Source organism: Cervus canadensis, chromosome 2 (genome assembly GCF_019320065.1).
Source record: "Cervus canadensis isolate Bull #8, Minnesota chromosome 2, ASM1932006v1, whole genome shotgun sequence".
Lineage (NCBI taxonomy): Eukaryota > Metazoa > Chordata > Mammalia > Artiodactyla > Cervidae > Cervus > Cervus canadensis.
Window position 1 is genome coordinate 19,622,921 of NC_057387.1, and position 17,169 is coordinate 19,640,089.

At 40.3% G+C, this 17,169-nt stretch overlaps 1 protein-coding gene across 4 annotated transcripts in view; it reads right to left on the minus strand.

Moving 5' to 3' along the window:
• THEM4 (thioesterase superfamily member 4) overlaps positions 1 to 7,373 on the minus strand; it is a 47,862-nt gene extending 40,489 nt beyond the window's left edge. For 2 of the 4 annotated variants that reach the window (XM_043458624.1, XM_043458642.1), the window contains exon 1: positions 6,855 to 7,372. In XM_043458624.1, the coding sequence (XP_043314559.1) occupies positions 6,855 to 7,091 (237 nt within the window). In that variant the 5' untranslated portion in view covers positions 7,092 to 7,372. Of the gene's footprint in view, positions 1 to 6,854 lie in introns of all 4 variants that reach the window. The other 2 variants (XM_043458632.1, XM_043458618.1) reach the window with 2 other exon arrangements.
• Between the last annotated feature and the right edge of the window lie 9,796 nt (positions 7,374 to 17,169).

Here is a 17,169-nt window from a genome sequence, read left to right on the forward strand (position 1 = left end):
ATGCCTACTTTCTGAAGAGTACTTATTTTTATGATAGATGGGTGTTAAATTTTATCAAAAGCTTTCTCTGCATCTGTTGAGATGATCATATGGTTTTTATCTTTCAATCTGTTAATATGGTGTATCACATTGATTTGTATATACTGAGGAATCCTTGCATCCTGGAATAAAGCCCACTTGATTATGTGGTATGATCTTTTAAATGTGTTGTTCAATTCTGTTTAGGATTTTTGCATCAAACTTCATCAGTGATATTGGCCTGTAATTTTCTTTTTTTGTACCATCTTTGTCTGATTTTGGTATCAGGGTGATGGTGGCCTCATAGAATGAGTTTGGGAGTTTCTCCTGTCTGATTTTAACTTTGAAGTCCGAGGGGATTCAGCTGAATGTAACATATTTTTTTTTCCCCCTTTTTAGGGCCACACTGTATGGCATGTGGGATCTTAGTTTCCCAGCCAGGGATTGAACCTACATCCCCTGCAGTAGAAGTGTGGAATCTTAGCCACTGGACTGCCAGTGAAGTCCTGCAACAAACTTTTTTGAGCCCTACTATATGCTCTGGTTCTGGGCCAGGTACAGGTAACATAAAGAGAGAAGACTTAGACCCTGTCCTCAAGTACTTGTAGCCTTGAGTGTGAAAAATGCTACAACAGAAGTAGATACAGACACAGAAGAAGTGACTTTTAGGGAAAACTTCAAAAAGACGAGAACTGATGTAGGTGGTTTCTAAAGGATGAAAAGTTCACTAAAGAAACAATAGGCAGGCTGCTCCAAGCGAAGGCAGAGAAATATGGGGGAACTTCTAGGATTTTAGTCTTTATGGCTGAAAGGTACAAAGAGAACAGTAGCAAGATGGGGATGGCAAAGAAGAAGAGGGGTGACACTATAGTGGCTCTTTGGCTTTAATGAAAGCTTAAATTTCACCTTCTAGGTTAATATTTCAAAAGGTCAATAGGAAAGACGATTTTAGGTGGCACAACAACAATAACACATGTATCTTTAAATGAATATTATAAAAGGACATAAATAGTGTATCACACTTTGATTTCGTAAGTATTATTGCCTAGGATGAAGCTATTTAAAGAAAAGGAGTCTTTAAAGAATCATGAAGAATACATGCCAATTGAGTGGCAAAGTACTTTTTTCCATTATGGAGAGCCTTAGGGAGTTTTAAGCAAAGCAGTAACATGAACTGAGGTTTTAGAAAGCTCCCTCTGATGTAAAGGATGAATTGTAAGATGAGAAGCAATGGTAAGGAAACCAGTTAAAAGACTGTTGCAGAGGTCCAGGAGAAATATGGTCAGAAGTTGAACTGACCAGAAGGTAGAAAGGAATGAAAAAGATTTAAGAGATATCTAGGATATCGGGACCAAGGGTCGTAGAGACTGACTGATCATGGGGGAAGAGAAAGTAGAAGAGTTTTGGATAATTCCTGACTTGTGGTTTGAAGACTGGAGTGAACAGAAGGAAAAGAAAGAGGAGGTTTTTGATAATGTTTGTGTGAATGTCAGGAGGTGGAAAGTAGGAGTGGAACCATTAATTTTAGTTTGGGGCATATTGAGTTTGGGACCACAGATGAACACTATGATATTGTGAGAAATAAAAATAATGAAAGTTTCAGTTCAAGGAGATGAGAACCAAGTGATACTTGGAAGTAAAGGCACTTATAAATTCACAGCACAGACTCTGTGCATGAGGGATAAATGTTAGGGATAATCACTACTTTTTGTTGCCCTGAATAGGGGAAAGGTCTTGCTAGATGTTTGATTATGTGTGTTTCAAGTGGGGCTTAAGTTACAACTTTTTAATGTATCTCCTTTTAAGATTAAGTTACTGAACCAAAAGAGGCATGATTTGTAAAGCCTGTAAATACTACTGTTACAAAGTCCATAAATATTGTTAAATATTCTCAACATAGACTACCAGACACCAACATATAATTAAAGAAATGAATCTATCTTTGTTGTAAGATGAGCACAGGACAGTTTTCTTTTCAAATGTATAAGACGGTGGTTGTGGTTCAGTCACTAAGTCGTGTCTGACTCTATAGACCTCATGGACTGCAGCACACCAGGCTCCTCCATCCTCCACTATCTCCTGGAGTTTGCTCAAGTTTAAGTCCACTGAGGTGGTGATGACACAGGATTAATAATGGATCTGTACTCGTTATTCTTGAAAAGTAAGTTGGCTGGGCTCTGGTTCTAAGGGAAATGCCATAAAGCCCGTGTTGCTGCCCCCGGAGAGCTTGAGGGTATGGTTGGGCCTTGTCCTACCACAGTGGCCTGCTTGCCTGTTGGGGAGGAGGGCATTGCAGTGGCCCTCTCTCTGCCTCAGTATTTGGTAAACAGAAGCCCCAGTGAGAAGAAATTTGCCAAATTGGCTGGCTTCATGGGTATCATGAATAACATTCAGAAACAGTGATTTAAATTCACTACTCAACTATAGTTGAATCTACAGTCTACCCAGGTATTTATACCCAGGGTCAACTTGAAGTCATGCTGGGAGAAACTGACTGCAGAACCTTGTTGACAAGCTACATAAATACAAAGAAAATATTGTGTGATGTGATTCTTATGGTCCAGGAACAAAAGATACCTTCTCATCATGTTGTCCTTGGTGCAGCCAGTCATTTTTTTTTAAACTTAAAGCTCACAACTCACATGCTTGAATCAAAGACCTTTGAAATAGAACTCAAAGATGCTGCACCTGACATTATCAAATAAGTTGTGGAATTTGCTTATACCATGAGAATTTCTGTGAAAAGCAACAATGTTCAGTCTTTGTTAGATGCAGCAAACTGGTACCAGACTGAACCTGTGAAGAAGATGTGTGTTGATTTCTTTTTTTGGCTATGCTGGGTCTTTGTTGCTACATGTGGGCTTTCTCTAGTTGCAGCTAGTGGGGGCTACTCTTTAGTTGAGGTAAGCAAGGCTTCTCATTGCGATGGCTTCTCTTGTTGCAGAGCACAGGCTCCAGGGTGCTTTGGCTTCAATAGTTGTGGCATGTGGGTTCAGAACTTGTAGCTTGCGGACTCCAGAACATGGGCTCAGTTACCCTACGGCATGTGGAATCATCCCCGAGCAAGGATCAAACCCATGTCCCCTGGATTGGCAGGCAGATTCTTAATCAATGGACCCCAGGAAGGTTTGTGTGTTGATTTTTGGAAAGAACAAGCTGATGCTTCAAACTGTCTCAGTTTAAGTGTGCTAGCAGAATGTCTAGACTGTCCCAAATTGAAAGCAACAGCAGATGACTTTATTCATCAGCATGTTATTGAAACTGATGAATGTCTGCAACTTGATGCCAAGCGAGTTACACATCTCCTCAACCAGGACACTCTGACCGTGAGAGCAAAGGATCAGGCTTCCCTGGTGGCTCAAACAGTAAAGAATCCACCTGCAATGCTGGAGACCTGGATTGGATCCCTGTGTTGGGAAGATCCCCTGGAGAAGGGCATGGCAACCCACTCCAGTATTCTTGTCTGGAGAATTCCATGGACAGAGGAGCCTGGCAGGTTATAGTCCATGGGGTCGCAAAGAGTGGGTCACAAATGAGTGACTAAGCACACAGCACACAGTCTGGTGGTTAAAATATGGTGAACCTAATCGCCAGCCATTTATGGCTGATATCCTTGTTATGGGCTTCCCTGGTAGCTCTGCTGGTAAAGAATCCACCTGCAATGCAGGAGACCCCAGTTCAATTCCTGGGTCAGGAAGATCTGCTGGAGAAGGGATAGGCTACCCACTCCAGTATTCTGGCCTGGAGAATTCCATGGACTGTAGAGTCCATGGGGTTGCAAAGAGTTGGACATGACTGAGTGACTCTTGTCAAAGTCAGGTTTCCACTTATAACAAAGAATTTAAGTAAAACAGTACAAACTGAACCACTTATTCAAGATAATCCTGAATGCCTTAAGATGGTGATAAGTGGAATGAAGTATCATTTCCTGTCTCAAGAAAATTGAGAAGAACTGGCAGAAGGCAAAAGGCCCAGAAGAAAGAAACATGACTACTGAATAGCCCCATTTGGAGGCTCCCAACCACAGTCTTGTAGATATTTTTTAACCCAAAGTTGAAAAGAGAAGCATGTTCTGCATAAGCCTGGAAATGAGCCTATAACTTCAAAATACTCTTTTGATGTCTTTGCTCTTATGTATACTCATACATAATGCTCTTACATAATACTCATACATAAAGCCCATACTTAATGCTCTTCTGTATTGCTCTTCAACCCCAAGTTTTTAGACTTCTAGTGAAAAATTTAAGTAATTGAGGAAATAAATACCAATAAAAAACATCCTTATTTCATCAATTATTACTTATTCCATACAGCTAATACCATTAGAATCCCATTATAATACTAATTAATGTTTCTATTAAAAGTATCAGCCTTGGACTTCCCTGGTGGTACAGCAGGTAAGAATCTGCCTGTCAATGCAGGGGACACAGGTTTGATTACTGGTCCAGAAAGATCCCTCATGCTGTGAAGCAACTAAGCCTGTGCATCACAACTACTAAGCCCATGCTAGAGCCTGGGAGCCACAACTACTGAGCCTGTGTGCTGCAATGACTGAAGCCTACACATACTAGAGCCTGTGCTTCACAACAAAAGAAGCCACTGCAGTGAGAAGCATGTGCTCTGCAACCAAGAGTAGCCCCTGCTCGCTACAACTAGAAAAAACCCCCAAGAAAGCCCGGGCACAGCAACAAAGACCCAGCACAACCAAAATAAATAAACAAAAAGGTACCAGCCTCTCCTTTCTTTTTGCTAAAAATTTCATCTTGAAATTTTTCACAATTTACTATTACTTGAATATTTTAATATGTTAGTTGTCTTTATTATTTTTAATATTAAAATAATTGGGGAAGCTAATTTTATTGTAATTATTATTAGTTCCCTTGAATCTTCCAAGGTGAACATTATTTCATTATTCAATTCAAGTAGACTGCTTAATAATAAGTACTGTATAGCAATTGTTTCAAAATTCTTAAACTTAACATTTTCAGAGATGTTAAAATGGTTTTAACTATCATGCATGGAATCCATTTGCGCATGTCCTATAAGAGCCTAAAATGATTATTTTCACCAAACTGGTCTCCTTCAGAGAGGACAATTTAAGCAATACAATTTAATTGAATTATCTAGAGTTAAGTCAATATCCTTATAAACTATTATCTTTAGATATTCCTTAGATATAGCTGGTGAGAGTCAGCAAATATTTGTATTAATTGCGAATAGAAAATGATAAGAAAGAAAATCTTATTTTTTCTAGTAGATAAAGTAGTATATAAAGAAATCTTGGGTTGCTATACTGAAGTGAAATGATACTGTTCTTGTCTTTGTCCTTTCAGGAAGCCTGCTGAGTCTCCTCTCCCCCACCTGCACCTGTTTTTAAAGTTTTCAAGTGCTTAATGATTACTAAAAGAGTTATTTATCTGAATCCAGTGCTCTGTTCTCTTAGTACTGGTGTTTTCAAATTGTAACATGGGAATGACTTATGATATTAATGCCTAAATAAAAGTTGACTTAGTTGAAAATAAATAAATAAAAACAAGGTACAACAGCTTTTAGTTCATGCTCAAAATGGAGTTATTCCCTCCTCTATGGACCCTTAGTACTTCCCATAGTTCATGTATTTAAAAGTTTTGTACTCCTTCCTCCCAAATTAGACTTGAGCTCTCTGAAAGGGTTGTTCCTTATTCATCTTTACAGCATTAGAAACTGATGTCTGGCATATTGTTAGTGTTCAATTAATATTAATTGACTATATCGATGAATCAAAACATAGGGATATAAGAACAGGCAATGTTTATTTATTGAGAATCCCCAGGTCAGCAAGGAGATTAAACCAGTCAATACTAAAGGAAATTAACCCTGAATATTCATTGGAAGGACTGATGCTGAAGCTGAAGCTTCAATACTTTGGCCACCTGATGCAAGAGTCACCTCATTGGAAAAGACCCTGATCCTGGGAAAGATCCAGGAGGAGAAGGGGGCAACAGAGTATAAGATGGCTGGATGGCATCATCGACTCAATGGACATGAGTTTGAGCAAACCGAGGGAGACTGTGAAGGACAAGGAAGCCTGGCGTCCATGGGATCCCAAAGAGTCAGATATGACTTAGTGGCTGAACAACAAAAACAATGGGAAAGTACTAAGGGTACACAGAGGAGGAAACAGTTCTCCAACAGGCAATATTTATTTAGGGCATCCCTGGTGGCTCAGGGGTAAAGAAGCCAATGCAGGAGATGCAGGCTCCATCCCTGGATCTCCTGGAGAAGGAAATGGCAACTCACTCCAGTATTCTTGCCTGGGAAATCCCAGGGCCAGAGGAGCCTGGCGGGCTACAGTCCATGGGGTCACAAGAGTCTGACAGGATTTAGCAACTTAATAGCAACAATATTTACTTAATACTAACGCCAGACATCGCTGTTACATACTTGCCTTATCTCACTTAAATCTTGTAACAAATATTAAACGTGAGGAAACTGATCCTCCTGAGGGTATAAGGTAATAGTTATTTGCCAGACTGCTTAGGTTCAGATTAACCTTGCTTAAGTCATGACCCTTCTTTATTAGTAGTAGTGGTATACTTTGACTTGCTGACCCGATTCAAGCATCTTGCACACTGCCTCAAAACCTCGTCACCCTCCTGTCCAATTTCTTATGGCTTGACTCTCAAGACTGAAAGATCGGATCCTGATACGTTTTGGAGCTAAAGTTAGCTTTCACTCTGAGGTCAGTTGGCTGAGGAGAGGGATAAACAGCTGAACATACCCTTATCACAGGCTAGTTCCTGACGAAAAAGTCCTACCCTTCTGCTCATTTTCGCTGCCCGGCTACCCGGACTCACCGGCGCGGGTTGTAGGTCCGTGGATGGCCGGGGCACGCCTTCCCTCCCGCCGCGCAGGGCCCAGAGCGAGCGAAGTCCCGCGGTGCAGCTCCTCAGCATGGCTCCCAGAAGTGAGGGAGCTGGCTCGCGCCAGCTGAGGTAAAGACTGACACTCACGCAGCTACCCACCCGCCAGCTCTTCTTCTTTAACTGAGGCGACGTGAGGGCGGGGCCTGGCGCGCCGGTGGGCGGGGACATGGGTCTCGGAGGGCCAGTGGGAGTGAGGGGCGTGAAGGCTGGCTCGGCGTCCGGTAAAGCCTTTAGCTGTCCTCCCGCGCCGGAGCCACTTCTGGGGAAACTGTCAAGACTTGTGAAGGCCGCTGGAGCGAGGGGCGAGAGGCAAAAGCGGCCGCGCGGCCTGGGGAGGGCGAGGAGGCCAGAAGTGCGGGTCCGCGACTATGGCTCAGCCCCTCAGCCCCCGCACCTAAGCGCTGCTGGTGAGGATTCGCTGGTCTTTTCCTCCTCTCTTGCTAGAGGGCCAAATTCTGTGCTCTTTCCTAATAGTTCTCCCTCCCGCCGCTGGTGGCGCTAGTGGTAAAGAACCCGCCTGCCAAAGCAGGAAGCGTAAGAGACGCAGGTTCCATCCCTGGCTTGGGAAGATCTCCTGAAGGAGGGCAAGGCAACCCAATCCAATATTCTTGCCTGGAGAAAGAATCCCATGGACAGAGGAGCCTGGTGGGCTACAGTCCATGAGGGCTCAAAAGAGTTGGACACGACTGAAGAGACTTAGCACTGCCCTGCCGGCAGCTGACTTAAGCCCTCAGGCGGGTAGGAGCGCACACAGAAGATTGTAGGAATAGAATATTTTTCTTGGAGATCACTCCCCCCCCCTCCCCCCCGCACACATCTTTAAGGGAGCAGAGCTAAAAAATTCTTTAAGTCTGACTTTTTAAAAAATAGAAATTGTAGCAACACCTGAGGGATGCAGTCATCTCTTAGCTCTGGAGACATAACTGAGCTCAAAGTCCAGTGCACCACCTAACACCGTGGGTGGGTTTGTATTTAGTGACTCAGTCTTATCTGACTCTTTGTGACCCCCGAAGACTGTAGCCCGCCAGGCTCCTCTGCCCATGAAATTTTCCAGGCAAGAATACCGGAGATGGGTTGCCATTTCCTCCTCCAGGGGATCTTCTTGACCAAGGGATCCAGCTGGGTCTCCTGTGTCCTCTGTATTACAGGTGGATTCTTTACCCGCTAAGCCAAGGGGGAAGCCCTGTAACACTTTGCATACTTTTTAACTGTACCTGGCCTCTTATTTCTTCATTGTTGCATTAAAAAGAATATATCAAGTTTTACTTGTCACCAGGACCTTCTCCTTCAGTAGGCGTCACTTAAGTTAGAAGTTATTTGACGTTACCTTGTATTCTGCTCACAGAGAAAATGACCCCAGGCTAGTAATGCGTTGAAACGGGGCTTGTATAGACTCGTTAAAATGGTAAGAATTTGGCTAGCCAATTCTTAAACACTTCCATTATTTAAAATGTAAATTATATAAACTTACAGTTAATAAGTTGTATTTAAAAAATGAAGGTATTGTTACAACACCCCTGAGTCAGTCCCCAATAAAGGTCCTTCTGCCTGGTATCTTGGAGCCAGTAGGAGATCAAGTCTGGTTCAGAATCAAAGGAAATCAAAAAATGAAGAGGTGTGAGCTCCAGCTCTAGAGTACTTGGGTCTTCCTCGTAGGCGTTTGGCCTGGCTGTTTCATAGGGTTCTTGCCTGCAGGGAGGGGGCGGGCTCTTGGCAAGCACCTCCCCCCACTTTTGCTGCTCAAACTTTCAGAAGGCGATGTGGGGGAGGGGCAGCATATCTGCCCTGGGCCTGATAGCGATCTTGAATTGCAATATTACTTGCAGTGCTTCTGAATACGGTTCCTGGAGCTGAGGTGTGGGGGCACAGCCTTTTTGCACTAGGAACTCTGGTCTGAAGGGCCTGGTGTAAAATCTCTGCACACTGGCACCCTGTGAGCAACTGAAACTAGACTAAGCACAAAGGAAAAGAAAAATGTTAGATTTTATTTTACTACCCAGATTTTATTTCCTGGGAATTGTTCATGGGCTTTGCTGGTGACAGTATTAGATACTAAAAACTGTTTATGTTCTTGAAGTATGTTTCATCACTGGCTACGGTTTTAAGTGGAAGTTGACTGCCTTTTCATAGCCACAAACAATTATAAGTGCTGTTCTAATTCTGGTGTATGAAACTTCTTTTTAAATATTTCTTTAGGAATATAGTGAAATACCAACAATAGCTTGGTTTATGCTCTGTAATAAATTATTAGTTCTTTTATAATGTAAAAAACAAAACTGCTGAATTATTTTTACTACATTTTGCTGTTGTATGTGTTCTTGAGGTTATTTATCTCTATCGCATTTGTATGGTGGGAATACAGGCACCCCTTTCAAACATTGCATTTGGTCACATCACAGTGGTAGCTTAAAACTGACTGATTGGGAGTATTCATTCAGATATTGCAACTGAGGGCTTTCCTTTCTTACCTTATTAAATATTTACCAATATACCACAGTCTTAGTTTTAAGTCTTAAGGGGTGCTAGAATTGCTTACCCCTAGAACATCTGTATACAAAGTTTTTCTGCCAACCCAGCTCTGTAACTACTCACACAGTAAAGTGGGACTGGAGGAATCATCAGGAGAGATTTATCAGAGATAAACAAACTTGACTTTGGGTTTGGGTCTAAGTTCAGAGATCCTCAGTCTACTTTTTTTTTTGTGAGCAATTAGTATTTTTATTTAAAATATCTTTATATAAAAATCAGATGTTTTGCTTGACTGGGGCTTCTCAGGTTACTTAGTGATAAAGAATCCACCTGCCAATGCAGGAGACTAGGGTTCAATCCCTGGGTTGTGAAGATCCTCTGAAGGAAATGGCAACCCACTCCAGTATTCCTGTCTGGGAAATCCCATGGTCAGAGGAGCCGAGTGGGCTACAGTCCATGGGGTCACAAAAGAGTTGGACACGACTGAGTGACTTAACAACAACAGTTTGCCTTGATTATGTGAACTTCTCCATCAGTTTCTCAGTAGGAAAGAATGCCCAGTATTTTAAACCCACAATATTAACTGGGGGTAAAGGTATACCATTCTGAGACAGAGGGAATTTGAGAAATAAAGCGTGTAAGAATGACTCAGACTGAAGATGATTCAGCATAATGTTGATGTTCTGTAATTTAAGCAGATTGCCTAAGTTGTCTCCTTTTCAATACAGTACTCCAGTTTCCTGAGGGCATGGATGGTGCCAAATTGTCCGGTTAATTGTAGTACTTCTTTTAATAACTCACACAAATTGCTTCAATACTTGTTTGGCAGCAAGAGCCCAAAGTATCCTATTGTCTTTCCACATGGTACATGCAGATAGAGGCACATTATAAATCAAACCCATAAATCAAGATGACTTCTCTTAATAAATAAGAAGGTAGTTTATACAGATAACTTAAAAGTGTATATATATATATATATAAATTACAGTGTAGGTAGAATCCATCAAAACACCTAAATAGACTCCAGCTCTGCTAAGATTGTAAAGACACCAACAGCTCTCCTAGGTCAGTTACACTCAGTATAACTTCTGCATATGTCAGATAGTAGAGAAGATCAGTCCTGGGTGTTCATTGGAAGGACTGATGCTGAAGCTGAGACTCCAGTACTTTGGCCACCTCATGCGAAGAGTTGACTCATTGGAAGAGACCCTGATGCTGGGAGGGATTGGGGGCAGGAGGAGAAGAGGACGACAGAGGATGAGATGGCTGGATGGCATCACCGACTCGATGGACATGAGTTTGAGTAGACTCCAGGAGTTGGTGATGGACAGGGAGGCCTGGCGTGCTGCGATTCATGGGGTTGCAAGGAATCAGACACGACTGAGCGACTGAACTGACTGACTGAGCAGTGTATTTGGCCCTGCCACCCACACTCTGACTTAGAGCCTTCACCAGGCATTTTTCCAAGGTATTCATGTTGACAACACATATGAAATGTCTGGCCAAGTTTGCAGGGAGATGGGGAAGGTGACAATCTAGCAATAGAATTGGTAGCCTGTGGATATGGAAAAGTTTTTCTTTGGTGTTTGTGTGGCTTACATAAAGAATATGTTTTCTTCCTTGTTTTTGATAGAACTATAATGAAATAAGCCAACTGTATGAAACTTAATAGTATTTTCACCATTCTCCTTTAATATTGTAAGCAGCTTTATTGAGGTTAAATGGGGACATAAAATAGACCCCATGTATTTAAAGTGTACAAGTTGTAAATTTTGATACACATATATACCTATGAGGGCTTCCCAGGTGGCCCTGAGAAGGAACCTACCTGGTGATGCAGGAGACATAAGAGACATGGGTTCAGTCCCTGGTTGGGAAGATCTCTTGGAGGAGAGCACGGCAACCCACTTCAGTATTCTTGCCTAGGGAATCGCATGGACAGAGGCGCCTGGCAGGCTGTGGTCCGTAGGGTCACACAAGAGTCTGACATGACTGAAGAGACTTAACATGTACGAACACATACACCTACAGAGCCATCACTGCGATCAAGATAATGAGCCTATCTTGCACCCACAAGTTTCCTCCTCGTGTCCTTTGTAAACTCTTCCTCCTACCTTCTAAGTGAACACCGATCTGCTGTCACTTTAGTTTGCATTTTCTCAAGTTTTAGATAGAATCATATAGTATATACTTTTTTTTTTTCCTGAGATTCATCCATGTTGTTGCTTGTATCAATTATTCATTCCCTTTTATTGATTAGTATTTCATTGTTTGGATGTACCACAATTTTCCCATTCATTTGTCAATGACCATTTAGGTAGTTTCCAGTGTTTCTCTATTACAAATGAAACTGCTCTGAGCACAGGTCTTTATATGAATAAATGCATTCTTTTCTCAATTCAGTTGTCCTTGCTCCTGGATCAAAAAATTGATTATCTCTCTCTCTCTTTTTTTTTTTTTTTGCCACACTAGAAAACTTGTGGAATCTTAGTTCCCTGACCAGGGATTGTACCCTTGCCTTCTACAGTAAAAGCATGGAATCCTAACCAGTGGACTGCCAGGGAATTCTGTGGTTATCCACTTTTGTGTATTGGTCTGGATTCTCTATTCCGTACCTTTGATCTAGTTACCTTTCTTAATACTAACATCATACCATCTTGATTCCTGAAGAGTTGTGACTAGTCTTGAAATTATTTTCAACTTTGTTCTTTATCAATGTTGTTTTGGCTATTCTAGATATTTTACATTTCCATATAAATTTTAGAATAATTTTTTCAATATCTACAAAAAAACCTGCTGGGGTTTTGAATTGCTATCTTAGCAAATTGAGTCTTCTCATGAACAAATTATATCTTTAAACAAGTTTTCTTATGAACAAGTTATTTTTCTTCATTTATTTATATCTTCTGTAATTTCCCCCAGCTGCAATTTGTAGTACAGGTTTTATACATCTTTTGTCATATTTATCTTTAGGAAGTTTATATATATTGATGCTACTAAGAACATTTAAAAGTTCAATCCCTGATTGTTCATTGCTTGTATATAGCAATAAAATTACTTTTTAATTTATTGATCTTATATCTGTAAACTTTAAATTCACTTACTATTTCTAGTAAGTTTTTAATAGAGTCCTTAGATTTTTTACAAAGATGATCATGTTATCTGAGTTTTACTTCATCTTTTACTATCTGGACAGCTCTGTTTTTTTTTTTTTTTTTTGCTTTATTGCATTGTCTAGGACTTCCACTACAATGTTGAATAGTAGTGATGAAAGCAGATATGCTTGTCTTGTTGCTGATCTTAGGGGGAAAGTATTCAGTCTTTCACCATTAAGGATGATGTTAGCTATGTGTTTGTTGTAGATGCTTATTAACATAAGGAGAAATCCTACCTAAAGTTCCTCGTGTGCTGAGTTTTTATTAGGAATGGATGCTGGATTTAATCAAATGCTTTTCCTGCGCCTATTAAGATGATCATGTGTTTTTTTCTTTTAAAATTTATTATTGTGAATTACCTTGATTGATTTTTAAATTTTAATTAATTTTCGTCTGTGTTGGGTGTTTGTTGTGGTATGTGCGAGTTTCTCATCTAGTGGCTTCTCTTGTTGGAGAACACAGGCTCTAGGCACTTGGGCTTCAGTAGTTGGGGCATGCAGGCTCAGTAGTTGCAGCATGGAGGCCTTAGAGTGCACAGGCTTCAGGAGTTGTGGCAAGGGGGCTTAGCTGCCCCACGGCATATGAGATCTTCCCAGACTAGGGATCCAGGGATGGAACCTGTGTCTCTGCATTCCTCTGTCTCTGCATTGGCAGGGAGATTCTTAACCACTGGACCACCAGGGAAGTCTACCCTGATTGATTTTTGAATGTAAAACTAACCTTGTTTTCTTGTAGTTTCTTTTTCTAGTTGTGATATTAGAATAATGCTGGCTTTATAGAATGAGTTGGAAAGTATTACCCTTTTCAATTTTCTGGAAGAACTTGAGTAGAATTGGCATTTTAAAAAAAATATTGGGTATAATTCACTAGTGAAGCCTCCTGGGCATGGAGTTTACTTTGTGGGAGGGTTTTTAACTATACATTCAATTTCTCTGATAGATGCAGGACCATTCCTACTGTAAGAGCCTTGCAATAGTGTTGTTTCTTCTCTCATGACATTTATGCTCTTTTTATCATGCATTTTACCTTTTCAAATATTAAAAACCCTCACATTACATTGCTACTATTTTGTTTAGGCAGCCATTTGTCTTTCAAAGAATTTTAAATAGTAAGAAAAAAATCTTATTCATTTACCATGTAATTGTCATTTCCAGGGTTCTTCAATTCATTTGTGAAGATCCAGATTTCCATCTGGTATCATTTTCTTCTGCTTGAGGACTTCCTTTATATTCTTATACTATGTATCTATGTGTGTAGTGTGGGGGTCTTCTAGTGGGTACTTTTGTAATGAATTCTTTCAGCTTTCATGTGTTTGAATATGTCTTTATTTTGCTGTTACTTTTGAAAAATTTTTGCTGAGCATAGAATTCTGCATTGACAGTACCCCCCCCCCCCCCCCCCCCGCCTGGTATTTTTAAGGTACTGCTCTACTATATTCTCACTTGCATTATTTCTTTTTTAAAAAAAACTTTTTATTTTGTATTGGATAAAGAATCTGCCTGCCATTGCAGGAGACTCAGGAGATGTGGTTTTGATCCCTGGGTTGGGAAGATCCCCTGGAGAAGGAAATGGCAACCTACTCCAGTATTCTTGCTTGGAGAATCCCATGGACAGAGGAGTCACAAAGAGTTGGACATGATGAGCAAGCTGCACTTACATAGCTTATTAACAATGTTTTGATAGTTTCAGGTGAACATTGAAGGGACTCAGTCATGCATATACATGTATACATTCTTCCCCAAACTCCCCTCCCATCCAGACTGCCACATAATATTGAGCATTGCTTGCATTATTCCCAATGAGAGATCTGATGTCATCCTTATTTTTGTCTATATATGAGATGTCTTTTTTCTCTGGATGCTTCTAAGATTTTCTTCTTGTCTTTTTTAAAAAAACAATTTGGTTATGATGTGCCTTGATGTATTTTTAATATTTCTGGTGTTTGGGGACTCATTGGGATTCTTAGATCTGTGGATTAATAGTTTTCATCAAATCTGGAAAATTGTTGGCTGTTATTTCTTCAGCTATATTTTCAGTTCTCTCCTCTCTCCCCTTTCTTTTAAGGACTCCAAGTACTTACATATTAGGCCATTTAACATTGTCTCACAGCTCACTGATGTATTTTCCTTTTTGAGTGTCATTAAAAATTCTCTTATCTCTGTTTCATTTTGGATAGTTTATATTGCTATACTTTCTAGTTAATGAATCTTTTCTTCTGAAATATGTAATCTGCTATTAAATCCCATCCAGTGTATTTTTCATCTAAGACATATTAACTTTTATCTCTAAAAATTTGATTTGGGTCTTTTTTTATAGCGGCCATATCTCTGCTTAACCTATTGAATTAATAGAATTTAGGTGTAATAACTTTTAATGTCATTTTATGCCGCTTCTTATGTCTGTGTCAGTTCTGACTGGTTTCGATTGGTTGTTTTTTCCTGCACCTCTTCTTGCCTGGTAACCTTTGTTAAATGAGGAAGAAATGAATACCAGACATTTTACAGAATTTTACAGAATTTTATCCTGTCAAGTACCACAGTTTTGTAGTCCTATAAAGCTTGAGCTTTGCTCTGGGATGCAGGTAATTTACTTGGAAACACTATGATCCTTTTGAGTCTTGCTTGTAAGGTCTGTTAGGAAGGACAAGAGCAGTGCTGTATCTACAGCAAGGTTTCTCAGCCTCAGCACTACTGACATTTTGGACCAAGTAATACTTTGTTGTCAGGGGGCTGTCCTGGTCACAGCAAGGTATTTAGTAGCATCCTTGGCTCCCCACTAAAATCCTAGTAGCACCTTGCCCCTAGTCCTTACAAATCAAAAACATCTCTAGATATAGACATTGTTCCCTGGGGGAGTGGAGCACAATTTCCCCTCACTGAGAACCATTAGTCAAGGGCTAATTATTTCCCATAACTGAAGAAAGACTGTTGAATACTCTACCCAATGCCCTATGAATCATGAGGTTTCCCAGTATAAGCTGTTGGGAACAGGCTGTCTTCCCAGTTCTCTGTGAGTGCTGAATGCTGTTTACTCTCGTTCTCTCAATAATTCTCTCCCCAGCATTTGTGGGATAGTTTCCTCACACAAAGGCACCAATCAATACTTGGAATATCCTCTGCAGATCTCCAGAGTTCCCTCTCTGTACAGGTCTCTCCTCTCTAGCATTCTGTCCCACAGACACTAGCCACCTTGGGTTCCCCATACTCTCAGCTGCACTTCCTCAACTCAGAGACTCCAACAGGTTCCCCTGAGTTCCCCTCCCCTGTGCAGTAGCCTGGGAACCCTCTGAAGTTAATTGCACAGCTCTCTTTATTGCTTCCAGTCTCTCAGGGATCTCTGTTCTTTATGGCAGATGTCCAGTATCTTGAAAATTGTTGTTTCATGTATTTTGTGTGGTGGTTGGTGGTGATTTTTGTAGGGAGTGAGGCGGGGTCAGAGTTATTTAAGGTAAAAGGGTAAATCCAGTTAACAAACTGCATCTTGGACCACAAGCCAGTCCTTTAATTTTTAACTTAAGACTGGGTGCCTTATTTCCTGGTAAACTTTTCTCTCCGTCTCTGGTTAACTTTTATATTACATTTTTAAAAACTGCAACTTAGACCTCTTTATAAAACAGAAGTCAGAATTATTGTGAATGGGTAAGCTATAGTGGACCTTAGATATTCTTGAAAGTTAAATTTTAAGACCTTCACAGATCTCCAAAATTTCCAGTATCACCACTGAGGAGGAGCAGAATATGTGACTCCAAAATACACCACTTTGGCATGTGAATTATTTTGAGTTGATAAGGCCCAACAGACTCTGAAAGAGCTGTTTACCTTCCCTTTAACTGCCTAAAAGAATTTAGACTGATGGCAGAAAAAGAACTAATACCAAAGATAATTTTTTATCAGAGAGACTTAGCTACATGTTATGGCAAACAGTTGCTTACCAAGCACTTGCTCTTCTCATCTTTCTGTGAATTGTCTTCCCCCCTTTTGAAACCCCAGACCCTTCCCTCTTCTCCTTAGCTGAGGGTGGTGTATAAGCCTCAATTGTTTGCCTATCTTTGTGTTTTATATCTTTGGGGCTCCCTTATGCATGAAATTTGTTTCTCTCCTGTTAATCTGCTTTATGTCAATTTAATTATTAGGTTATCCAGAAAGGAAGAAGGGAAAAGTTTTCCACCTCTATACCATATATACCATCTCCTCCAAAATTTAATAAAGTAGGGAATTCCTGGTGGTTCAGTGGTTAGAACTTAGTGTTCTCACTGCTGGGGCCTAGAGTTTGATCCCTGGTTGGAGAACTAAGATCCCACAAGCCCCATGGTGTGGCCAGAAAAAAACAAGTATAATGGAAAATATTTAAGAGGTACCTTAATGAACCATGAATATACATGAATTTTTTTTATTATTATACTTATTATATAATGAGGGAACCAATAAGATTTATAACTATTTTAAAGTAGAATTCAAAGAGAAAATATGTAAATGTAAAATCAGATACACTAAAATAAATTTGTTACTATAAATATAAATTCACAAGGCAATAATTGCAAATTATTGCAAATACACAGGACAATTGCAAATACACAAGACAAAGTTAATTTCCCTCATCAGCAGTTATTTGCATTGTTGTCA